We start from the raw sequence: 26,540 nt of genomic DNA, 5'->3' as shown, positions 1-26,540 counted from the left end.
AACTTCTTTATCCGCATGGGGACATTTCCCTGGCAGCATCTTACATTCACATTCACGAACACACTTGTACCAAGAAACATACTATCATTCACGCAACAGAAAGCCTGGGCAGCGAAATACATAGGCCTACATACCAATACAAATTGGACATACACACACCTATTCAATCAATCTTGACTGTGAGAGAGCCATCCACACATATATTTGGCCTGTTCATGTAGTGCATGCTTATACACAGGGCCAAGTGACTTGAAAGAACTGAGGAAATATTGGGTAGCATTGCTTTGAGATACATCTTATGTCATTTCGGTGAGGCAAGATAGCCTATATTGTTTGTAGTATCGTAACTTGGCGTCATTTTGATATCAATACTTTTTAGTAACTTGGCATTTTTGTACGTTGAAAACGTGTTTTTTATGAGATTGGGATGGCAGGTATGCCATCCCGCCAAGTTACGCCTTGGCGGGGGCATGCCCCCATACCTATACAGCACCGAGAGTTTGGCACTTTTCAGGGTTCCCCACAGAAATAACCACAACAGCCACAGACACTCAGCCCTTAAAAACATTAAATTCTGTACATTCTGACCCCATTTCAACAGACAGAATTCATAAACAACTTCACATGTCCACACAATAAAGCCCCAAACTAAGGGGATTTTGCGTTTTCTCCTTCTTCTTCTTCTCTTTCTTCTTCTTCTTCTTCTCATTCTTATTTTTCCTGCCGCCTATCCCACTAACAACATGTCTCCCCATTGGACATTTCACTAACACCAGCCAAATCTGCCCTACACGACCCAATCAAAAACGCGCATACACACGAAAAATACCCATACATTTTTATTCTGAAACATTTCCTGTTCAAACAGCTAGTCCGCCTGTGGCCTAGTGGGTAAGGTTACAGTCTTGGGAACATGGGTCCTAGGTTCAAGCCCAGCTTAGAACACGTTTCTTTAACCTGCTTCAACCCTCACTAATAATTGTCTACTAGCCTACTTATCAATTATTGCTTTTGCACCATATTTACCCGCCGTTCACCGTTCAGTTATTAACCGGCTACAATATTGCTAAGCCACATGGATTCAACGGGAGCTCTTCTGTGCTTACTGGCCTGTGTTCTTTAAAACCACCGGCAGGTTTGCTAATGATATTTCACGCATTGCATAGCTATGGCATTAGCTAACGAAGTCACGGCAAATGTATTCCTTTCATTAAAAAGTTACACCAGTTCACCACTGTGCCATTTCTATTAACTATATTTCTTCACTTGGCTACCGTACAAAACTTTCATATCAGCAAACGCCACGTTTCTATTTCATGTTACCTCGCTCTGTTCTCTATCTACCCACATACGCTACAAACAATTAGTACTTATGTACATTCCGCAACTCCGCTGGTTGAACAGCTAATCCGTCTGTGGCCTAGTGGGTAAGGTTACAGGCTTGGGAGCACTGGGTCGCATGTTCAAGCCCAGCTTGGAACCCGTTTCTTTAACTTGCTTCGACCCTCACTAATAATTGTCTACTACTTCTTAATTATTGCTTTTGCACCATATCTACCCGCCGTTCACCGTTCAGTTATTAACCGGCTACAATATTGCTAAGATATATGCATTATGACTTACCGTCTGTACGTTCAGTTATTGACCGGCTACAATATTGCTAAGCCATATGGATTCAACGGAAGCTCTTCTGTGCTTACTGGCTTGTGTTCTTCTTTAAAACTACCGGCAGGTTCGCTAATGATATTTCACGCATTGCATAGCTATGGCATTAGCTAACGAAGTCACAGACTGGTAAACCTCACTCACTCACGGCCACCCATATGCATTTCATGACGCAAATGTATTCCTTTTATTTAAAAGTTACACCGGTTCACCACTGTGCCATTTCTACTAACTATATTTCTTCACTTGGCTACCATACAAAACCTTAATATCAGCAAACGCCACGTTTCTACATTCATGTTACCTCGCCCTTCTTCTCTATCTAGCCACATAGGCAACACACAATTACTACGTATGTAGGTTCTGCAACTCCGCATTAAAACATTACATTTAAAATCATGATTCACTCATAAGTATAACTACTAGCACTGAACATGAGAAAACACATTCGTGCAATAGATTACATTACAGGTAAATAATGTGTGCAATGTTATTTGACCCTCCACTTCAACAACCAGTGTTCAATACCGACTGTTATATATACCATTTGGTAAGGAATATAAGCTCGCTCATGGTCACTCCATTTACTTCGCACTATACTCCGTGATCATGTCAACCTTCACCTACATGCCCATTCTGCTAAAAACATATTGTTTCAACTACGGAATTTCGTAATTTCATTTTAATTTCTCCCGCACTGTTGTTATTCTCTCATATGCAAAGCCTGCTGGGACATATGCGTCTGCTCCTATTCTCCACTATCATGTTTTCCGGTTCTAGTTTAGCAAAACGGCGAAGAGGATTCCTACCTGCAGATTAGCCTATCAAAATGCCTTATAAACCTTACAAACACTAAAAGTGCATCTCCACGAAATAACAGACAATGGAGCAGGACAGAAGGATAAACCTTACAAACACTAATAGTGCATCTCCACGAAATAACAGACAACGGAGCAGGACAGAAGGCTACACAAGTTGCGACCTAGGGAGTTATAATTCTACGGGCGTGTTGATTATTTTGTCAGTCAAGGCTCGTTGGATGGACGTCAAATCCGTGAGTACATACCATATTCCATCTGCGTTTCTGATGCGTTTACGCTTACGCCACTGCATCCTATCTCACAGCCACTGTTTTACATATATAGCAAACCGAAACTGCTGAACGGTACACGCTCATCAGACTGTACAGATTCACACAACGATAGCCATAATCCACAACCGTTTCTTGCAGGGTCGCATTTCTCACTCTCATAATAAAACGCTTTGCAAAAAGAACTGATATCTCATAAAAACACGTTTCAACGTACAAAAATGCCAAGTTACTAAAAAGTATTGATATCAAAATGACGCCAAGTTACGATACTACAAACAATATAGGCTATCTTGCCTCACCGAAATGACATAAGATGTATCTCAAAGCAATGCTACCCAATATTTCCTCAGTTCTTTCAAGTCACTTGGCCCTGTGTTTTCTAATCTTACCATTTCACAATGTCATGCAAACTTTCTGTCAGATCAAAGAGACAAATATTTCGAATTGCCTCATGGAACACATTGAACATTGTACATTGAAATTAATGTATAAATTCATTAATGTACAGAACTGCTGCTGAGCAACGACAGGAAGCACATTTCTCCAGAAAACATGTTTATACTTGCTTCTGAACTGAATTTGAGTACATGTGCAAGTTATTGTATATTTGCTACGTACAATAAATACTGCATGTAAAACACATATTGTACATACATACATAGAGAACTTCTTTATCCGCATGGGGACATTTCCCTGGCAGCATCTTACATTCACATTCACGAACACACTTGTACCAAGAAACATACTATCATTCACGCAACAGAAAGCCTGGGCAGCGAAATACATAGGCCTACATACCAATACAAATTGGACATACACACACCTATTCAATCAATCTTGACTGTGAGAGAGCCATCCACACATATATTTGGCCTGTTCATGTAGTGCATGCTTATACACAGGGCCAAGTGACTTGAAAGAACTGAGGAAATATTGGGTAGCATTGCTTTGAGATACATCTTATGTCATTTCGGTGAGGCAAGATAGCCTATATTGTTTGTAGTATCGTAACTTGGCGTCATTTTGATATCAATACTTTTTAGTAACTTGGCATTTTTGTACGTTGAAAACGTGTTTTTTATGAGATGTAATATACGGTAACACAAGAGGTCTTCGGGCAAGAGTGAGCTGATAGGTACGATCTGAGAGCCGGGAGCTGGGATGAGCGAGCTATGAGGTGCGAGCTCAGATCAGGAAACTGGGAGCTGGGAGCTCGGCTCTAGGTGCAAGCTTGGAGCTACGAGCTCACAGCTCACACTTGAGGATTGAACTCTTACTAAAATAATTGTTGGATTCTATGTGCTACGTGCTACTGATGTAATAAATAAAAAAATTCCACAAGCTCATTTAAAAGCGACAATGATCTCTTGATTATGCTGCTCTTTAATACACTGTGCAGGTGTTCTTACCTGTGTGCTGCTCTTTAATACACTGTGCAGGTGTTCTTACCTTTGTGCTGAGCTCCTGGGCTGTTGAGTGAGGTCTGGCCCAGTGTGCTGTACACATCTTGGTCTGGACAGGCCAGGGCAGTGTATATACCCTCTGAATCTTTGGAGACCAATGCTGCCATTTCTGACAACTGCTGCTAGTGCTCTATCCGGTATTTCTTTTTATATATTTTGTGTCACTGTGGTCTGAGCTACTTGAGCAGAGAGAGGAAATCGCATTGAGAGACCAGGAAGCTGATCAGAGCTTGACACCCACCTTTGAAAAGGCATTTAAGATCACCAGCCATCACCACCAAGTATATCATTAACAAAAGAAGTATATGTAGAACTAGCAATGGCCAGATCTTGGTCAAAACAGTAATAATCTGTAGAGGTTTGCACTAAATATAAAACACAAGCTGTAAAAGTCCATATACAATGAAAGCACAGCTTCTGGCATACAAACTAGGCCTTTCATACAAACGTGTTGTGAATGATAAAATCCAGCAGGAGATAAATGAGGTGAATACATAACTGACGCCAAGAAGGGGAGGAAGACTTAGATAAGAGAAGGGAATGCCTATTTTTTAATTAAATAAAGAAGGGGGCTTGGAAATAGTGGTGTCTGAAAAATGAGAAACAATGATGTATGGGAAAGAGTAAAGTAACATGATGTAAGCATGAGGGAAAGTCCAAGCTTGAGCTCCACAACAGGAGGAGCTAACAAGATAGGATAAAAGGGAGTGTTCGGCCCCAGGGGAGTTCAGTATGTCTTGTGTGTCTTGTCTGTGTGTGTGTGCGTCTTATGTGTTTTCTGTGAAGTGTCTTGTGGAATGCTTTGAGAGTGTTTGTATTGATATGCGCAGATCAGCCCGGGTTCTTGCATGTTATCTTTGAATTACCTGCAATAATCAGACTCTGTGAAGTGTATATTTTGAAGAAGTATTCAACAGTCTTCTGGCCCAGGCTGGGTCCTGTTTTTCCCACATTGAATTGGCGAGCCAGTCAGGAGAGGCTTGGGGAAGCCGAACGTCTGGACGGAACTGCTGACTCTTGGTTCAACAGTGGCCACAAGGCAGGTAAGCAGAGCCTTTTTATAAGTCTGCACGTACTAGTTGAATCTAAGAGCAGTGTGTATCTGCCCAGGCCGAGGCAAAAACGAAGCCTCTCCTCCAAAGAATCTAAAACTACAGTAAAAAGGTATGGTAAGAGAGAAGAGTCTGATGTGATGGTATGCCTGAAATAAATGTGATGTGTTTGTAATAAGTGTTCGTGATAAGTGTTGCGTGTTGAATAATGTTATGTGCATGAGTTGAAAAGAGCGAAGTGCGAATGTGAGATATGCAGGAGTGTGTGTTAAAGATCCTGATAGTGTGTTGGCTCATTGTCTGCGCTGTGTTTGCAGGAGGTTTGGTGCATTTGGCGTTGACGCAGCTCAGAAAGTGATAGTTTTGCGGGTACCGCCCCACCTGTGTTGAGGAAGTATATCAGGGGGAGGTCTGAACGGGTAAAAGTGACAGCTTTGCGGATACCGCACCACCTGTGCTGAGGAAGTGTATCAGGGGGAGGTCAGAACAGGTGAAGCTGACAGTACCCTAAGGGCACCCATATTCGCGGAGGCTGTGTTGGGTTGGCGCCTGGGCCGTTCACGTGTGTGCTCGTGGGCCTGCGGGGCCCTCGTGCATTCGGCGGTTTGTCCGTCCACAAAGGGTGTGCATTCAGTCAGTCGTTTTGGGCGATATAGCCGCCGTGCCATAAGGCAGTGGGACGTTCGACTGTCTGTAGCGCAGTCCGTCGTGTTGTGCGATATAGCCGCTGAGCCGACTAACGGTGGGTTGTGTGACTGTCTGAAGCCTACTCTGATCCTGCTCTTGGGACTTGTATGCACAATTTGCACAGTAAATAAAAATCTCAGTTCTGCAGTTCAGTACTTGGTTGTGCCATTTCAGTTAATGTGTAAACACAGGTTCACTAAACAGTCGTCGCCCATTGGCCGGCCCAGTGTGTTTTCGCCCAATCGGCGGTTGTTGTATTCAGCTCCAGTCGGGGCCCCTGCTGGTCCGGTGTGTTTTCGCCCCGTCGGCGGCTTGTCTGCGCACCTGGTGTTCGTGCACTCGGCCGTGTGTTCGGGGCTGCGTTGGGCCTGCGTGTGCTCATTTGTCTGGTCTGGTCCGCCGGCCTGGGGCGCGCCACTGCCTAACTGGGGGCCCGACGGGTCGCAAACTAGGAAAACTGCTGAGGGACAGCAATTAAAATAAGTTGTTGAGGGACGGCAATTAAAATAAGTTGTTGAGAGACGGCAACAGTCAATAGAAATTGCTGAGGGACGGAAATTAAAATAAGTTGCTGAGGGACGGCAACAGTCACTAGAAATTGCTGAGGGACGGCAATTAAAATAAGTTGTCGAGGGACGGCAACAGTCAATAGAAATTGCTGAGGGACGGCAATTAAAATAAGTTGCTGAGGGACGGCAACAGTCACTAGAAATTGCTGAGGGACGGAAATTAAAATAAGTTGCTGAGGGACGGCAACCGTCACTAGAAATTGCTGAGGGACGGCAATTACTAGAAATTGCTGAGAGACGGCAATTAAAATAAGTTGCTAGGGGGCCTACGGGACGGCAACAGTCACTAGGGGGCCTACGGGACGGTGACACTGGCCAGAAACGTGTGAATGCGCCGGCGCTGGTGTGAACGAAGAGTGAGTTTTGTGAGTCTTAAGCACTTCGTGAGTCTTAGGTGTTGTCTTGTGTGTTGTCTCATGCGCAAAATTGGCCGAATAATTAGATGTGCACAAGGTGTGTTAATATGAGTAGGGGCCCTACTAGTTCAACTGCACTGTAAATAAAGAATGTGTAATAATGGTATTGGTGTGAAGGTTTGAAGTTCAGGAACACAACGGCTGTTCCTTACAAGGGGAAATAGGCCATATTACTGAAGGTTTCATGTATTTGAGCATATGTGTTAGAATATAAATAATATTATTTAACCACGCTAGCATAGTAAAATAAACGTAAGGTGGTGGAATGTACAATCTTTTGTGGAGGCTGGGGTGCGGCCTTGAGATCGGCCTGTGCCTGCTGGGCCTTGTTACCCTCGCCATTGTTCTGCTCTTATAATCATTCATAACATGTGGGTATATCTATATATATATATATATATATATATATATATATATATATATTCATGTTTTTAAAAGTAGTGGGGAAATGTATGAGATTTTTCTGGTTGCTTGCGTGCTTTGTTACTTAGACTACAAAATTTGTGAAGCGTATGATCAAACCCGCCATAGTCAAGACCGGTCTGACAGTGTGTAAAAGGCGCAGTTTGTATATAGTGCTCCCTACTCTATGATCCTGTAAAACTTAAATAACGGACAGAGTAAAGTGCTGTGGCCACAAAGGATCAGAATTGATCCTATCTAAGATTACTAGCTGAAGTGTTGATCATGCTGATTCACTAATTATCTGAAAGAGCCAACGGAGCAATTTTCGAAAAACATTTTGTGTGTTTAGATTTCAGTGACGATTCTGACTCCAGCAACGAGGGCGTTTTAACTGAAAAGTGGGTATATGAGACGCGTAGATTGAACCGACTTTGTGTATTTACTGTAGACAAAGAACAGTGGAACGCAATACGCAGCGCAAACTTACACAGGATTGTGTTAGTGGACACAGCATACGCGGCATTGTGAAGAAAATCATCAACTCAAAAGGTTGTTGTAATTTGCCTCAATAACTGTCGTATGGGGGACATAGAGACACAAGGGATTAGGACACATTTTTGGCTAGACCTATTTAGACTCAGAGGGAGTTGAGCACCAACAGGACACACAGTTGATTAATTTAAAGCTTTGGCAGCTTACTAAGTGGGTTAATTTGAGGCAGGTTCAGACAGGTTTTCCAGACGTACAGTGGTTATCGCTATTGTGACAACTGTGGACGGCAGGAACTTTTGGATTAGAGAGTGTAGCGACCCTACCGCTTGCATCACACTTGGGGATACCAGAGGGATTTGCTATTGCAGGATGGGAAAGACTGTTGTTGAATCCGCGACTGTGTGTTACGATTAGCCCAATAAGGGTTAAGTGGGAAACAGGCGAGTGGGCAGACATTGAAAGGGTGAAAGGGTCTGATAATTCAGAAACACTGACCTTTGTGCCAGATTCGCACAGAAAATATATGTGTTGTTTGTCAAAGTGTGACGTTTTTAGTCTTGTGGGCCCAGAATAAATATTGTTTTATATTTTAGAGACATAAATATTTTAATTGTGTGATAAGTATTGTTTTATATTATAGAACTATAATCATAATAACTATGTAGTGATGGCGACAGTTGGCTCTCCGGAGCCGCTGAGTAAAGTAGGAGAGAAGTGTCGTGAAGAAAGAAAAATGAGCCTATAGATCCAGCTATGTTGAAAGAAGTGAAGGAGTTCATAGCTAACAGTGTGAGTAAATGCTTAAATGAAAAGGACAGGGCCTTCCCCGTAAAAATAGTGACCGAAAAGCGAGAGCCGCGGGTATTCAAAGCTTGTGGTTTGATCATTAGGAGTGGAATGTCGGGCGACTAGTGGGTCGAGCAAAATAATTCTATGAGGAAGCAAAGCTGAGTGACTCCAGGAGAGATGCGTGGCAACATGATGCAGAAAGGCTACAGCAGAGTGTAAATGAGGAAGTTAAAAATGGAGATGAGATGTGGGAGCGAGTAACATGTTTGTAATTGTAAATGGCAAGTTTAGAGAAAATAACACATGACCAACAGCAAGAGTTGGATAAAAGGCAACGCGTAGTGTTAGGTGTAAGAAAACACCTAACGTTAGTCGTAGAGAAAAAGGCTGATGGGGTGGAAGTGTCATGGTTCTGTGGTTTGTCTGTGTTTCCCTTTTGGGCCGCCAGATGGCGGCACTTCAGTTTTTAGTTCTGTCCTTTTACCCTGTTTTATTGTATTATTGTTTTCAATTATTCTATTATTGTTTTTGGGTTGTCTCGTTTTCCCTTCCCCCTCTGTGGCCTGATTGTTCATTGTGCCCTCCTGTGTCTCGTCAGTGTCGTGTCTATTTAAGTTCCCTTCTCCCTTACTCAGGTGCTGGATCCTTGTTTTTGTGTGTGCGTTTAGGATTGTGTTTCGGTTTGTGCTCCTTCGTGTTCTTGTGACTCTGTGTTTTGCCCTCAGTGTTCTTTACCCTGCCCGTGCTCTGTTTCTACATCGTTTTTGGATTTCTGGATTTTCTTTGTTTTTGCGTTTTACTAACTTCGCTTTGACTTTTTGAATCATGCTCTGCGTGGCTTTGTTTTTGTTCTCTTTTGTTTTTTGTACTCATTAAAAGTAACATCCTCGGTTTGTGTCTACCCCTTTGGATTTTGAGTGTTTAGGTCCATTCCCTCGCCCGCCCTGACAGAAGGATCCAGCCAGCACTGGACCCAGCGAGTTTTTTTTTTTTTTTTTTTTTCCTCTCTTCCCGTTTCCGGAGGTTTGTTTTTGTTTAGTCATGCCACCGGTTTTGAGTAAGCCGGTGGTTTCTGGGGGGACCTCCGGGCCAAGTCCTGCCGTTGGACAGGCCCCCCTGTCCAGTAGACAGTTGGCGGACAGACTCTTTGATACATGCCAGGGGTCGCGTCCATTATTGGACTACGTGACAGAGTTTAGTGCTGCTGCCGCGCAGATGGACCTGCCCCAGTCCATCGTGTGCCAGCTATTTAGGGACAACATGAAGGACCCCCTCCACGGTGGGCTAATTTACTCTAGCCTGGAGGGGTGCTGTGACTTTAAAGCCCTAGTAGCAACGGCATTCCACTGCGAGGAGTATCTCCGGGGGGCCGTGGATATGCCCCCTCTGGCCGAGAAGTACTCCCAGCCCAGTGCGCCAGAGCCCGCCGTTCGGCAGGAGCCTCCTGCCTGGCCCGTTGTCCCGCCGAAGCTGTCTTCCCGGTTCACCGTCCCGCAGGAGCTGCCTGCTCGGCCCGCCATCCCGGAGAGGCCTCCAGAGCTGCCTCGAGCCCCAGAGAGGCCTCTCCAGAGCTGCCTCGAGCCCCGGAGAGGCCTCCTGCGGCGTCCGGCGCCCAGGAGAGGTCGCCTGCTCCATCTGTTGTCCCGCAGGGGATGCCGCGGTCTGCCCTGCCTGCTGTCCCGCAGGAGAAGCCACCTGTCTTGCCCAATGTCCATGCCTCGCCTAATGGTTATGCTTCGCCCCTGCCTCGAGCCCCGGCGAGGCCTCCAGAGCCGTCCAGAGTCCCGCCCGAGAGTCCCCGCCAGGGCTCGTCTGTTTCCCCAGGACGCCCGCCTGCCCTGGCCGCTGTCCCGCAGGCGAAGCCACCTCTTGTCATGCTATGCCTTTGCCATGTCTCCCTTGCCCATGTCCATGCCTTGCTCAATGTCTGCTTGCCAAGTATTCATGCCTTGCCCAATGTCTTGTCGCTTCGCCCCCAATGTTCACGCCTTGCCCAGTGTTCCTGCTCCCCGTGTCCGCCAGTGTCCTGCTCCCCCCAGTGTTCTCGCGCCCCCAGTGTTCCCGAATCCCTCAGTGTCCGTGCTCCCCCTAGTGTTTTCGCTCCCCTAGTGTTCTCGCGCCCCCTAGGGTACCAGCGCCCCCTAGCCGATGTTCTCGCGTCCCTAGTGTCCTCTCCCCGCGCGCCCCTTAGTGTCCAGCGTCCCCCAGTGTTCTCGCCCCCCAGTGTCCAGTGTCCTGCCCCCTAGTGTTCTCGCCCCCCTAGTGTTCCCGCTGCCGCCCTAGTGTGTCCCGACGCTCGCCCCTTAGTGTCCGTGCTCCCCTAGTCGTTTCCGCGCCCCCTAGTGTCCGTGCCCCCCTAGTGTTCTCGCGCCCCCTAGTGTTTCCAAGCCGTCGCTGCCCCCACCCAGTGCCCAGAGACCTCGCCCTATCCACGTTCCCCACCGTGGGTCTGTCTGTTCACCCGCCCCCTTGTCTATTTGTGTGCCCGCTTGCCTGTCTACCGTTTGCCCGCATGTTTACGGCCAGTATGTTGGCCTGTTTATCTGCCCCCAGGCTGTCGGCCCGTCGCCAATCTGTTCTCCGCTGTCTGCCTGTCTGTCGGTGTGTCGGTTGCCTGTTTTTTGTCCTGTCTGCCGTTTGTCAGTTTGTGTGTCAGTCTTTGGTTCTGCTGAGGACGTCAGGAGACGTCCCTTGGGGGGGGGGGGTACTGTCATGTTCTGTGGTTTGTCTGTGTTTCTCTTTTGGGCCGCTAGATGGCGGCACCTCAATTTATAGTTCTGTCCTTTACCCCGTTTAATTGTAGAATTGTTTTTATTATTCTATTATTAGTTTTGGGTTGTCTTGTTTTCCCTTCCCCCTCCGTCAGTGTCGTGTCTATTTAAGTTCCCTTCTCTCTGACTCAGGTGCTGGATCCTTGTTTTTGTGTGTGCGTTTAGGATTGTGTTTCGGTTTGTGCTCCTTCATGTTCTTGTGACTCTGTGTTTTGCCCTCAGTGTTCTTTACCCTGCCCGTGTTCTGATTCTACATCGTTTTTGGATTTCTGGATTTTCTTTGTTTTTGCGTTTTACTAACTTTGCTTTGACTTTTTGAATCATGCCCTGTTCTCTTTTGTTTTTTTGTACTCTAAAAGTAACATCCTCGGTTTGTGTCTACCCCTTTGGATTTTGAGTGTTTTTTTGACTCTGCATTTGGGTCCATTCCCTCGCCCGCCCTGACACCGTGTTTCTACTGATTGGACCAAGGTCAGGGTCAGTGTATCTGAGTGACTTCAGTTTTATCTGTAGCTGTTTTATAAAAAGACAAGGCTAAACCATTAGAATTAGTGGAAATTCATCAAACTCCTTCTTGGAATTGGGATGTGTTCAGGTGGTTGAAAATGGCCTGGGGGAATGGGTACTGTTATCGTGCAAGGACTTTTAATGGTCTGTTTTTGCCCTGATGCTAATAAGTTGTGCTTTTAACCTTTTCACCCGATGTGTTCATAAGGCTACCCCAATTGCAACCGTTATTTCGGAGCCCAACATTATACAAGAATCGCCAGAAGCAATGCAAGGGCTTATGGCTGATGATGATATTGTGATCTGAACCACAGATCGCAGAAGGAGGCTGACAACTGAGTGTGTTGCTCCAATGACAGGTAAGATCTCCACAAAGAGACAACCTAAGGCAGGGTGAGTCAACCCTCAGGTCACCGAGTAACATAACATATATGTCAAGGCTTATTGCTGGAATAAGTACTGAAGGGAGAAGAGTTTTCTCTAGCATAACTAGAATTCTGTGCAACACTAAATTCCTAGGCATTGCAGCAGAGCAATGGGAGGAGGATAAGAGAATGTGGGTAACCTACACAGGATGGCCGAAGGGAGTACCGGAGGAACATGAGATAATGAGTGAAACGCCCATAGATTACGGTGCAGCATTGCTTCCCTGGGGACAAACACACAAGAATATTCATTGGATAAACCACCACACGGTAAAGAACTTGGTTAAACAATTATCTTAATTTAAATAATCAAAAAAAATGCAAAAAGAGAAACTAAACAGGCCCGGCAGCTGCCATCCAGGCAGGAGTGGAAAGGAACCTGAACCAGCCGTGAAGCCATGCTTTATGGCCTCCTCTCCAGGTGATGCCAATCTGCTAATGAGAGGGGAGGAGAGTTAGGCAAGGGCAAGCACAATTCAGAATGGGAGGGGCAAGGCTAGGAGAGAGAGCAAGAAAGCCACTCCCAAACGAGCAAGGAGAGAGAGACACACACCCACATAGGCCAGGCTATTGCCCAGAGGCCATCACACAGTCTATTATTCTGGACAGGATGTGTCGATTTTGTCATCTCTTCGTTGTGCCTTCTAATGCCAATCCTGTAGCCTTCATCTAGCTGTTCAGCAGTGCTAAACCTGCCAAAACAATTTAGCCTCATACTATTGTCTAGACGGCTGCGGCTACTTTCGTGCCGTTTGCATTTTTCAGAAAGATGTTATAGGTCGTGTACCCCCGTCGTTGTCCACAACGCTTCGGTGCCGACACTTTGAAATAGCAAACAGGGAAAGCAATAAAAGGCATTACTTACACCACATCCAGCTAGCCAACTCCATTTGTCATAACAAGAGCCCGTTCCGGGTGTATGCTCGTCCTCAATCACTTGCCTGCTGCTGAATTTGTAAAATGGGTCGGTCCGGTCCAGGCTCCTTTATCCTCTTTTTTTCTTCCAGTGAACGCCTTGTGAAAGGGCGTTTTTGTAAGGAAATAACCAAATTTTCTTTGATTTCCGCGGTTCTACTTGAAGTTGCCATCTCCTGAAAGTACCTGTCAGCTAGCTAAGGAGCAGGAGTGACAGTCGCGCATCCGTACTTATATTAATGGCGGGCGTGAACATGAAAGATAGCGTTGAGAATTGTCCAATCACATTAGATCAAAAAACATAAAAACAATACCAATTCGCTGCCAATAACAAAAATATGAGTGAAGCAAACGTAGAAGCTATAATCAAGAAACTCACATAACCAAGTAGAATTAACTGATTGATTTAATAAATTACTAACCAGAATTATGATGTTAGAACTCCATCTAACCATCTCATGTAACTGTATAATCTTGTGCACCTGTAACCCGTGGCTGATCCAATTATTAATGTACTCAGGCTTAAGCACGCAATATGTATACATGAAATTGTATTCGTTAAAAGAAAAATCAGACCACGCTGAATCTCGTGGTGAAACAAAGGCCATGGTTTGCCCTGTTGGTGTTATTCAGGAAAATTCAGGCGGCGAAGATATAATCCAATCCATCGCACTCAGAGGGCGACATTCACGTGCGAAAGGGGGGCCACGTGACGCATGTTCGGGGGCATGCCTGAGCAGCACTCTGCCTTACTGCTCATATTCAGCTACAGTTGTGTAGGTGAGTACTGGACGACAACTGCTGGGCAAACTGGTTTGCTAGTGGCAATATTAAGCAACAGAAAGGCCGTATAGGGAGTCTGTTGAATTGTTTACTTCTCAACGAGTCAATGTGGGCTGAAAACATTTTAGCAGTAAGGAGAATATGTTGTACTGCTTGTTATGCAGACTATACTTGTTATACTGCTTTGGATCTCTTTGGTCTGTGTGCAAGGTGAAATGGCAAGAACTGTGAGGGATATGAGCATTGTGTGGCTTTTACCCACTCCCCGCAAAATAGGGAGGGGATGTTTTCCACACGATGCTCTGCTCTGCTGTTAGGTCTCCCTCCAGGCGACAGTCATCATTTGATGATCGCTAAGGTCATGAGATAGCGTTTTGCTGTCTGACCGGATGGAATCTGACAACAGATCTTAGGGAAAGTTTGTCAAATGTGATCTATACACATAGTAACATGAATACATATTAATCAATGTAAACCAAATACATATTAAATGAATGCTAAGAAACGCAAGAGTCCTAGTGCAGGAAGATAAAGATGTGTGTTGGGATTAGGCTAGGCATGGGGTGTGCCGCAAGGGCTACCCACATAAGGCTGTCCTGCGAAGGCGGCACAAAAAGAGTGCTCTGCAGTCTCTGCATTGCGGTTAAGGCTAGGTACTAGTCATTTTAGTCTGCATATCAAGTTATGTTCCTGCACTATATCAGTGATATCTGCACAGCGTATCCTACAGTTAATCACAATAGACATGGAACTTAGAAGTTCCAAAGGGGGGAATGTGGGAAGGAAATGCATTTAAGATCACCAACCATCACTACCAAGATGGAGTATATCATTAACAAAAGAAGTATATGTAGAACTAGCAATGGCCAGATCTTGGTCAAAACAGTAATACTCTGTAGAGGTTTGCACTAAATATAAAACTCAAGCTGTAAAAGTCCATATACAATGAAAGCACAACTTCTGGCATACAAACTAGGCCTTTCATACAAACGTGTTGTGAATGATAAAATCCAGCAGGAGATAAATGAGGTGAATACATAACTGACGCCAAGAAGGGGAGGAAGACTTAGATAAGAGAAGGGAATGCCTATTTTTTAATTAAATAAAGAAGGGGGCTTGGAAATAGTGGTGTCTGAAAAATGAGAAACAATGATGTATGGGAAAGAGTAAAGTAACATGATGTAAGCATGAGGGAAAGTCCAAGCTTGAGCTCCACAACAGGAGGAGCTAACAAGATAGGATAAAAGGGAGTGTTCGGCCCCAGGGGAGTTCAGTATGTCTTGTGTGTCTTGTCTGTGTGTGTGTGTCTTGTCTGTGTGTGTGTGCGTCTTATGTGTTTTCTGTGAAGTGTCTTGTGGAATGCTTTGAGAGTGTTTGTATTGATATGCGCAGATCAGCCCGGGTTCTTGCGTGTTATCTTTGAATTACCTGCAATAATCAGACTCTGTCAAGTGTATATTTTGAAGAAGTATTCAACAGTCTTCTGGCCCAGGCTGGGTCCTGTTTTTCCCACATTGAATTGGCGAGCCAGCCAGGAGAGGCTCGGGGAAGCCGAACGTCTGGACGGAACTGCTGACTCTTGGTTCAACAGTGGCCACAAGGCAGGTAAGCAGAGCCTTTTTATAAGTCTGCACGTACTAGTTGAATCTAAGAGCAGTGTGTATCTGCCCAGGCCGAGGCAAAAACGAAGCCTCTCCTCCAAAGAATCTAAAACTACAGTAAAAAGGTATGGTAAGAGAAAAGAGTCTGATGTGATGGTATGCCTGAAATAAATGTGATGTGTTTGTAATAAGTGTTATGTGTTCGTGATAAGTGTTGCGTGTTTGAAATAACTGTTATGTGTTTGTAATAAGTGTTATGTGTTCGTGATAAGTGTTGCGTGTTTGAAATAACTGTTATGTGCATGAGTGAAAAGAGCGAAGTGTGAATGTGAGCTATGCAGGAGTGTGTGTTAAAGATCCTGATAGTATGTTAGCTCATTGTCTGCGCTGTGTTTGCAGGAGGTTTGGTGCATTTGGCGTTGACGCAGCTCAGAAAGTGACAGTTTTGTGAATACTGCTCCACCTGTGCTGAGGAAGTGTATCAGGGGGAGGTCAGAACAGGTGAAGCTGGGCACCCATATTCGCGGAGGCCGTTTTGGGTTGGCGCCTGGGCCGTTCACGTGTGTGCTCGTGGACCTGCGGGGCCCTCGCGCATTCGGCGGTTTGTCCGTCCACAAAGGGGGTGCATTCAGTCAGTCGTTTTGGGCGATATAGCCGCCGTGCCATAAGGCAGTGGGATGTTCGACTGTCTGTAGCGCAGCCCGGCGTGTTGTGCGATATAGCCGCTGAGCCGACTAACGGTGAGTTGTGTGACTGTCTGAAGCCTACTCTGATCCTGCTCTTGGGACTTGTATGCACAGTTTGCACAGTAAATAAAAATCTCAGTTCTGCAGTTCAGTACTTGGTTGTGCCATTTCAGTTAATGTGTAAACACAGGTTCACTAAACAGTCGTCGCCCATTGGCCGGCCCAGTGTGTTTTCGCCCAGTCGGTGGCTGTTGTATTCAGCTCCAGTCGGGGCCCCTGCTGGTCCGGTGTGTTTTCGCCCCGTCGGCGGCTTGTCTGCACACCAGACCTCACTCGGCTGCGCACCTGGTAAATGGTAAATGGACTGCATTTATATAGCGCTTTTATCCAAAGCGCTTTACAATTGATGCCTCTCATTCGCCAGAGCAGTTAGGGGTTAGGAGTTAGGTGTCTTGCTCAAGGACACTTCGACATGCCCAGGGCGGGGCTTGAACCGGCAACCCTCCGACTGCCAGACAATCGGTCTTACCTCCTGAGCTATGTCGCCCCTGGTGTTCGTGCACTCGGCCGTGTGTTCGGGGCTGCGTTGGGCCTGCGTTGGGCCTGCGTGTGCTCATTTGTCTGGTCTGGTCCGCTGGCCTGGGACGCGTCACTGCCTAACTGGGGGCCCGACGGGTCGCAAACTAGGAAAACTGCTGAGGGACGGCAATTAAAATAAGTTGTCGAGGGACGGCAACAGTCACTAGAAATTGCTGAGGGACGGCAATTAAAATAAGTTGCTGAGGGACGGCAACAGTCACTAGAAATTGCTGAGGGACGGCAATTAAAATAAGTTGCTGAGGGACGGCAACTGTCACTAGAAATTGCTGAGGGACGGCAACAGTCACTAGGGGGCCTACGGGACGGTGACACTGGCCAGAAACGTGTGAATGCGCCGGCGCTGGTGTGAACAAAGAGTGAGTTTTGTGAGTCTTAAGCGCTTTGTGAGTCTTACGTGTTGTCTTGTGTGTTGTCTTGTGCGCAAAATCGGCCGAATAATTAGATATGCACAAGGTGTGTTAATATGAGTAGGGGCCCTACTAGTTCAACTGCACTGTAAATAAGGAATGTGTAATAATGGTATTGGTGTGAAGGTTTGAAGTTCAGGAACACAACGGCTGTTCCTTACAAGGGGAAATAGGCCATATTACTGAAGGTTTCATGTATTTGAGTATATGTGTTAGAATATAAATAATATTATTTAACCACGCAAGCATAGTAAAATAAACGTAAGGTGGTGGAATGTACAATCTTTTGTGGAGGCTGGGGTGCGGCCTTGAGATCGGCCTGTACCTGCTGGGCCTTGTTACCCTCGCCATTGTTCTGCCAATTGTTCTGCTCTTATAATCATTCATAACATGTGTATATATATATTCATGTTTTAAAAAGTAGTGGGGAAATGTATGAGATTTTTGTGGTTGCTTGCGTGCTTTGTTACTTAGGCTACAAAATTTGTGAAGCGTATGATCAAACCCGCCATAGTCAAGACCGGTCTGACAGTGTGTAAAAGGCGCGGTTTGTATATAGCGCTCCCTACTCTATGATCCTGTAAAACTTAAATAATGGACAGAGTAAAGTGCTGTGGCCACAAAGGATCAGAATTGATCCGATCTAAGATTACTAGCTGAAGTGTTGATCATGCTGATTCACTAATTATCTGAAAGAGCCAACGGAGCAATTTTCGAAAAACATTTTGTGTGTCACTGTGATTTCAGTGACGATTCTGACTCCAGCAACGAGGGCGTTTTAACTGAAAAGTGGGTATATGAGACGCGTAGATTGAATCGACTTTGTGTATTTACTGTAGACAAAGAACAGTGGAACGCAATACGCAGCGAAACTTACACAGGATTGTGTTAGTGGACACAGCATACGCGGCATTGTGAAGAAAATCATCAACTCAAAAGGTCGTTGTAATTTGCCTCAATAACTGTCGTATGGGGGACATAGAGACACAAGGGATTAGGACACATTTTTGGCTAGACCTATTTAGACTCAGAGGGAGTTGAGCACCAACAGGACACACAGTTGATTAATTTAAAGCTTTGGCAGCTTACTAAGTGGGTTAATTTGAGGCAGGTTCAGACAGGTTTTCCAGACGTACAGTGGTTATCGCTATTGTGACAACTGTGGACGGCAGGAACTTTTGGATTAGAGAGTGTAGCGACCCTACCGCTTGCATCACACTTGGGGATACCAGAGGGATTTGCTATTGCAGGATGGGAAAGACTGTTGTTGAATCCGCGACTGTGTGTTACGGTTGGCCCAAGAAGGGTTAAGTGGGAAACAGGCGAGTGGGCTGACATTGAAAGGGTGAAAGGGTCTGATAATTCAGAAACACTGACCTTTGTGCCAGAATCGCACAGAAAATATAAAGCTGGAGTCACAGCTGGATAGATTAAAAGCAGAATTAGAATAGCAGGAAAATAAAACTAAAAAGGGAGACAGGATATATGTGTTGTTTGTCAAAGTGTGACGTTTTTAGTCTTGTGGGCCCAGAATAAATATTGTTTTATATTTTAGAGACATAAATATTTTTATGTCTCTAAAATATAGAGACATAAAAATATATAGAGTAAAAAGAGTGACCGAAAAGCGAGAGCCGCGGGTATTCAAAGCTTGTGGTTTGATCATTAGGAGTGGAATGTCAGGCGACTAGTGGGTCGAGCAAAATAATTCTATGAGGAAGCAAAGCTGAGTGACTCCAGGAGAGATGCGTGGCAACGTGATGCAGAAAGGCTACAGCAGAGTGTAAATGAGGAAGTTAAAAATGGAGATGAGATGTGGGAGCGAGTAACATGTTTGTAGATGTAAATGGCAAGTTTAGAGAAAATAATACATGACCAACAGCAAGAGTTGGATAAAAGGCAAAGCGTAGTGTTAGGTGTAAGAAAACAACTAACGTTAGTCGTAGAGAAAAAGGCTGATGGGTTGGAAGTGTCATGGTTCTGTGGTTTGTCTGTGTTTCCCTTTTGGGCCGCCAGATGGCGGCACTTCAGTTTTTAGTTCTGTCCTTTTACCCTGTTTTATTGTATTATTGTTTTCAATTATTCTATTATTGTTTTTGGGTTGTCTCGTTTTCCCTTCCCCCTCTGTGGCCTGATTGTTCATTGTGCCCTCCTGTGTCTCGTCAGTGTTGTGTCTATTTAAGTTCCCTTCTCCCTGACTCAGGTGCTGGATCCTTGTTTTTGTGTGTGCGTTTGGGATTGTGTTTCGGTTTGTGCTCCTTTGTGTTCTTGTGACTCTGTGTTTTGCCCTCAGTGTTCTTTACCCTGCCCGTGCTCTGTTTCTACATCGTTTTTGGATTTCTGGATTTTCTTTGTTTTTGCGTTTTACTAACTTCGCTTTGACTTTTTGAATCATGCCCTGCGCGGCTTTGTTTTTGTTCTCTTTTGTTTTTTGTACTCATTAAAAGTAACATCCTCGGTTTGTGTCTACCCCTTTGGATTTTGAACGTTTGGGTCCATTCCCTCGCCCGCCCTGACAGAAGGATCCAGCCAACACTGGACCCAGGGGAGTTTTTTTTTTTTTTTTTTCCCTCTTCCCGTTTCCGGAGGTTTGTTTTTGTTTAGTCATGCCGCCGGTTTTGAGTAAGCCGGTGGTTTCTGGGGGGACCTCCGGGCCAAGTCCTGCTGTTGGACAGGCCCCCCTGTCCAGTAGACAGTTGGCAGACAGACTCTTTGATACATGCCAGGGGTCGCGTACATTATTGGACTACGTGACCTGCCCCAGTCCATCGTGTGCCAGTTATTTAGGGACAACATGAAGGACCCCCTCCACGGTGGACTAATTTACTCTGGCCTGGAGGGGTGCTGTGACTTTAAAGCCCTAGTAGCAACGGCATTCCACTGCGAGGAGTATCTCTGGGGGGCCGCGGATATGCCCCCTCTGGCCGAGAAGTACTCGGCCCAGTGCGCCAGAGTCCGCCGTTCCGCAGGAGCCTCCTGCCCGGCCCGTCGTCCCGCCGGAGCTGCCTGCCCGGCTCGCCATCCCGCAGGAGCTGCCTGCTCGGCCCGCCATCCCGGAGAGGTCTCCAGAGCCGCCTCGAGCCGCCGGGAGGCCTCCAGATCCGCCACGAGCCCCGGAGAGGCCTCCTGCGCCGTCCAGCGCCCAGGAGAGGCCGCCTGCTTCATCTGTTGTCCCGCAGGGGATGCCGCGGTCTGCCCTGCCCGCGGTTCCGCAGGCGAAGCCACCTGTCTTGCCCAATGTCCATGCCTCCCCCAATGGTTATGCTTCGCCCCTGCCTCGAGCCCCGGAGAGGCCTCCAGAGCCGTCCAGAGCCCTGCCCGCGGTCCCGCAGGGTCCGCCGCGGCCTGCCCTGGCCGCTGTCCCACAGGCGAAGCCACCTGTCTTGCTCAGTGCTCATGCCTTGCCAAGTGTTCATGCCTTGCCCAATGTCTGCGCTTCGCCCAATGTTCACGCCTTGCCCAGTGTTCCTGCTCCGCCCAGTGTCCCTGCTCCCCCCAGTGTTCTCGCGCCCCCCAGTGTTCCCGAATCCCTCAGTGTCCGTGCTCCCCCTAGTGTTTTCGCTCCCCCTAGTGTTCTCGCGCCCCCTAGGGTACCAGCGCACCCCAGTGTTCTCGCGCCCCCCAGTGTTCCCGCGCCCCTTAGTGTCCATGCTCCTCCTAGTGTTCTCGCCCCCCCTAGTGTCCGTGCCCCCCCTAGTGTTCTCGCTCCCCCTAGTGTTCTCGCTCCCCCTAGTGTTCCCGCGCCCCTTAGTGTCCATGCTCCCCCTAGTGTTTCCGCGCCCCCTAGTGTCCGTGCCCCCCTAGTGTTCTCGCGCCCCCTAGTGTTTCCAAGCCGTCGCTGCCCCCACCCAGTGCCCAGAGACCTCGCCCTATCCACGTTCCCCACCGTGGGTCTGTCTGTTCACCCGCCCCCTTGTCTATTTGTGTGCCCGCTTGCCTGTCTACCAGTTTGCCCGCATGTTTAACGGCCAGTATGTTGGCCTGTTTATCTGCCCGCCAGGCCGTCGGCCCGTCGGCCAATCTGTTCTCCCGCCTGTCTGCCTGTCTGTCGGTGTGTCAGGTTGCCTGTTTTTTGTCCTGTCTGCCCGTTTGTCAGTTTGTGTGTCAGTCTTTGAGTTCTGCTGAGGACGTCAGGAGACGTCCCTTGGGGGGGGGGGGGGGTACTGTCATGTTCTGTGGTTTGTCTGTGTTTCTCTTTTGGGCCGCTAGATGGCGGCACCTCAATTTATAGTTCTGTCCTTTTACCCCGTTTAATTGTAGAATTGTTTTTTATTATTCTATTATTAGTTTTGGGTTGTCTTGTTTTCCCTTCCCCCTCCGTCAGTGTCGTGTCTATTTAAGTTCCCTTCTCTCTGACTCAGGTGCTGGATCCTTGTTTTTGTGTGTGCGTTTAGGATTGTGTTTCGGTTTGTGCTCCTTCATGTTCTTGTGACTCTGTGTTTTGCCCTCAGTGTCCTTTACCCTGCCCGTGCTCTGTTTCTACATCGTTTTTGGATTTCTGGATTTTCTTTGTTTTTGCGTTTTACTAACTTCGCTTTGACTTTTTGAATCATGCCCTGCGCGGCTTTGTTTTTGTTCTCTTTTGTTTTTTGTACTCTTTAAAAGTAACATCCTCGGTTTGTGTCTACCCCTTTGGATTTTGAGTGTTTTTTCGACTCTGCGTTTGGGTCCATTCCCTCGCCCGCCCTGACACCGTGTTTCTACTGATTGGACCAAGGTCAGGGTCAGTGTATCTGAGTGACTTCAGTGTTATCTGTAGCTGTTTTATAAAAAGACAAGGCTAAACCATTAGAAGTAGTGGAAATTCATCAAACTCCTTCTTGGAATTGGGATGTGTTCAGGTGGTTGAAAAATGGCCTGGGGGGAATGGGTACTGTTATCGTGCAAGGACTTTTAATGGTCTGTTTTGCCCTGATGCTAATAAGTTGTGCTTTTAACCTTTTCACCCGATGTGTTCATAAGGCTACCCCAATTGCAACCGTTATTTCGGAGCCCAACATTATACAAGAATCGCCAGAAGCAATGCAAGGGCTTATGGCTGATGATGATATTGTGATCTGAACCACAGATCGCAGAAGGAGGCTGACAACTGAGTGTGTTGCTCCAATGACAGGTAAGATCTCCACAAAGAGACAACCTAAGGCAGGGGTGAGTCAACCCCTCAGGTCACCGAGTAACATAACATATATGTCAAGGCTTATTGCTGGAATAAGTACTGAAGGGAGAAGAGTTTTCTCTAGCATAACTAGAATTCTGTGCAACACTAAATTCCTAGGCATTGCAGCAGAGCAATGGGAGGAGGATAAGAGAATGTGGGTAACCTACACAGGATGGCCGAAGGGACTACCGGAGGAACATGAGATAATGAGTGAATCGCCCATAGATTACGGTGCAGCATTGCTTCCCTGGGGACAAACACACAAGAATATTCATTGGATAAACCACCACACGGTAAAGAACTTGGTTAAACAATAATTTTAATTTAAATAATCAAAAAAATGCAAAAAGAGAAACTAAACAGGCCCGGCAGCTGCCATCCAGGCAGGAGTGGAAAGGAACCTGAACCAGCCGAGAAGCCATGCTTTATGGCCTCCTCTCCAGGTGAAGCCAATCTGCTAATGAGAGGGGAGGAGAGTTAGGCAAGGGCAAGCACAATTCAGAATGGGAGGGACAAGGCTAGGAGAGAGAGCAAGAAAGCCACTCCCAAACGAGCAAGGAGAGAGAGACACACACCCACATAGGCCAGGCTATTGCCCAGAGGCCATCACACAGTCTATTATTCTGGACAGGATGTGTCGATTTTGTCATCTCTTCGTTGTGCCTTCTAATGCCAATCCTGTAGCCTTCATCTAGCTGTTCAGCAGTGCTAAACCTGCCAAAAAAATTTAGTCTCATACTATTGTCTAGACGGCTGCAGCTACTTTTGTGCCGTTTGCATTTTTCAGAAAGATGTTACAGGTCGTGTACCCCCGTCGTTGTCCACAACGCTTCAGTGCCGACACTTTTAAATAGCAAACAGGGAAAGCAATAAAAGGCATTACTTACACCACATCCAGCTAGCCAACTCCATTTGTCATAACAAGAGCCCGTTCCGGGTGTATGCTCGTCCTCGACACTTGCCTGCTGCTGAATTTGTAAATTGGGTCGGTCCGGTCCAAGCTCCTTTATCCTCTTTTTCTTCCAGTGAACGCCTTGTGAAAGGGCGTTTTTGTAAGGAAATAACCAAATTTTCTTTGATTTCCGCGGTTCTACTTGAAGTTGCCATCTCCTGAAAGTACCTGTCAGCTAGCTAAGGAGCAGGAGTGACAGTCGCGCATCCGTACTTATATTAATGGCGGGCGTGAACATGAAAGATAGCGTTGAGAATTGTCCAATCACATTAGATCAAAAAACATAAAAACAATACCAATTCGCTGCCAATAACAAAAATATGAGTGAAGCAAACGTAGAAGCTATAATCAAGAAACTCACATAACCAAGTAGAATTAACTGATTGATTTAATAAATTACTAACCAGAATTATGATGTTAGAACTCCATCTAACCATCTCATGTAACTGTATAATCTTGTGCACCAGTAACCCGTGGCTGATCCAATTATTAATGTACTCAGGCTTAAGCACGCAATATGTATACATGAAATTGTATTCGTTAAAAGAAAAATCAGACCACGCTGAATCTCGTTGTGAAACAAAGGCCATGGTTTGCCCTGTTGGTGTTATTCAGGAAAATTCAGGCGGCGAAGATATAATCCAATCCATCGCACTCAGAGGGCGACATTCACATGCGAAAGGGGGGCCACGTGACGCATGTTCGGGGGCATGCCTGAGCAGCACTCTGCCTTACTGCTCATATTCAGCTACAGTTGTGTAGGTGAGTACTGGACGACAACTGCTGGGCAAACTGGTTTGCTAGTGGCAATATTAATATTAACAGAAAGGCCGTATGTTGAATTGTTTACTTCTCAACAGGTCAATGTGGGCTGAAAACATTTTAGCAGTAAGGAGAATATGTTGTACTGCTTGTTATGCAGACTATACTTGTTATATTGCTTTGGATCTCTTTGGTCTGTGTGCAAGGTGAAATGGCAAGAACTGTGAGGGATATGAGCATTGTGTGGCTTTTACCCACTCCCCGCAAAATAGGGAGGGGATGTTTTCCACACGATGCTCTGCTCTGCTGTTAGGTCTCCCTCCAGGCGACAGTCATCATTTGATGATCGCTAAGGTCATGAGATAGCGTTTTGCTGTCTGACCGGACGGAATCTGACAACAGATCTTAGGGAAAGTTTGCCAAATGTGATCTATACACATAGTAACATGAATACATATTAATCAACGTAAACCAAATACATATTAAATGACTGCTAAGAAACGCAAGAGTCCTAGTGCAGGAATATAAAGATGTGTGTTAGGATTAGGCTAGGCATGGGGTGTGCCACAAGGGCTACCCACATAAGGCTGTCGCGCGAAGGCGGCACAAAAAGAGTGCTCCGCAGTCTCTGTATTGCGGTTAAGGCTAGGTACTAGTCATTTTAGTCTGCATATCAAGTTATGTTCCTGCACTATGTCAGTGATAGCTGCACAGCTTATCCTACAGTTAATCACAATAGACATGGAACTTAGAAGTTCTAAAGGGGGGAATGTGGGAAGGAAATGCATTTAAGATCACCAAGATGAAGTATATTATTAACAAAAGAAGTATATGTAGAACTAGCAATGGCCAGATCTTGGTCAAAACAGTAATAATCTGTAGAGGTTTGCACTAAATATAAAACTCAAGCTGTAAAAGTCCATATACAATGAAAGCACAGCTTCTGGCATACAAACTAGGCCTTTCATACAAACGTGTTGTGAATGATAAAATCCAGCAGGAGATAAATGAAGTGAATACATGTCTGACGCCAAGAAGGGGAGGAAGACTTAGATAAGAGAAGGGAATGCCTATTTTTTAATTAAAGAAAGGAAGGGGGCTTGGAAATAATGGTGTCTGAAAAATGAGAAACAATGATGTATGGGAAAGAGTAAAGAAAAATGATGTAAGCATGAGGGAAAGTCCAAGCTTGAGCTCCACAACAGGAGGAGCTAACAAGATAGGATAAAAGGGAGTGTTCGGCTTCAGGGGAGTTCAGTATGTCTTGTGTGTCTTGTCTGTGTTCGTGTGTCTTGTCTGTGTGTGTGTGTGTCTTATGTGTTTTCTGTGAAGTGTCTTGTGGAATGCTTTGAGAGTGTTTGTATTGATATGCGCAGATCAGCCCGGGTTCTTGCATGTTATCTTTGAATTACCTGCAATAAATCCAGTTGCATCAGACTCTGTGAAGTGTATATTTTGAAGAAGTATTCAACAGTGTGAGGAGAACACCTAGTAGCATTAACAACAGTGTGACCTTCCAGTAGCATTTTCTATTAAAAAATGTATTGTATTTCACAAAAGCCATCTGAAATAGTTACATCAATTTGTGGTACTACATGATACTGCAACTCCCATGAGTGATGGGTGCACTCTGTGTGCTCATCTCATTGGCCACCTACTTCACCCCTATTTTGCTTCCTCAGTGGGAGAAGGTGAACTCAACCAAAATGAAACAGCCAAATTCAGCACTGTACATCCAAATGTGTGTAGGCGATCGCTATACTCATTGCAGCTTCAAAGTGTTTGTTTAGTGACACCCCACACCAGTGGAGAGCGATTCAAGTTCTCCAGTTCTCATTGGGAAACGGAGAGCTGACAATAATTGCAGCATCAGACACAGAAAACAACAATGGTTCAGTAAAGGAGCATGAACTTTATGCAAATGAAAAAAATGCAAAAGATGGAAAAAAGAAAATATAGTTCTAAAGAGATTGTGATTACAGCTGGTCTGATTATTCGTTTTACACAGGTTTATAGTCACAATATGAGAGCACTAATTAAAACTTTCCAGTTTTACATATTTTCGAGTACACTCATGGGACATGATGAAATCACGCATCAATTTGAACAATCTTTTCTGAGATTGTTTTCCATCTTGTTGATCCTGCGATAACACAATTAAAATTCCTTTCTCCTGCTCCAGATGTTACACATGATATATAGCATAGAAAGCTATGCTACAGATCCGGGGCCAGGATTGAGTAGCAGCTTAGCATGTACAAGCAGTCGAAGTGCCAGCTTTGTGATCACCAATAAACAACAAATAAAACAGCATCATGTAAACATCTGAGTATTTCTTAGAA

The 26,540-nt window shown here is 45.7% G+C and overlaps 2 protein-coding genes across 10 annotated transcripts in view; both read right to left on the bottom strand.

Annotated features, from left to right (window-relative positions):
* Nucleotides 1-4,461, bottom strand: part of LOC135247812 (C-type lectin domain family 6 member A-like) — a 106,618-nt gene extending 102,157 nt beyond the window's left edge. For all 4 annotated transcript variants that reach the window (XM_064321695.1, XM_064321696.1, XM_064321693.1 and 1 more), the window contains exon 1: nucleotides 4,208-4,461. In XM_064321695.1, the coding sequence (XP_064177765.1) occupies nucleotides 4,208-4,328 (121 nt within the window). In that variant the 5' untranslated portion in view covers nucleotides 4,329-4,461. The remainder of the gene's footprint in view (nucleotides 1-4,207) is intronic.
* Nucleotides 1-26,540, bottom strand: part of LOC135247811 (CD209 antigen-like protein A) — a 190,285-nt gene that overhangs the window by 121,199 nt on the left and 42,546 nt on the right. The gene's annotated exons all lie outside the window — the stretch shown is intronic.

This window comes from Anguilla rostrata, chromosome 2, assembly GCF_018555375.3.
Source record: "Anguilla rostrata isolate EN2019 chromosome 2, ASM1855537v3, whole genome shotgun sequence".
NCBI lineage: Eukaryota > Metazoa > Chordata > Actinopteri > Anguilliformes > Anguillidae > Anguilla > Anguilla rostrata.
This window is presented reverse-complemented; position numbering and strand designations above follow the sequence as displayed.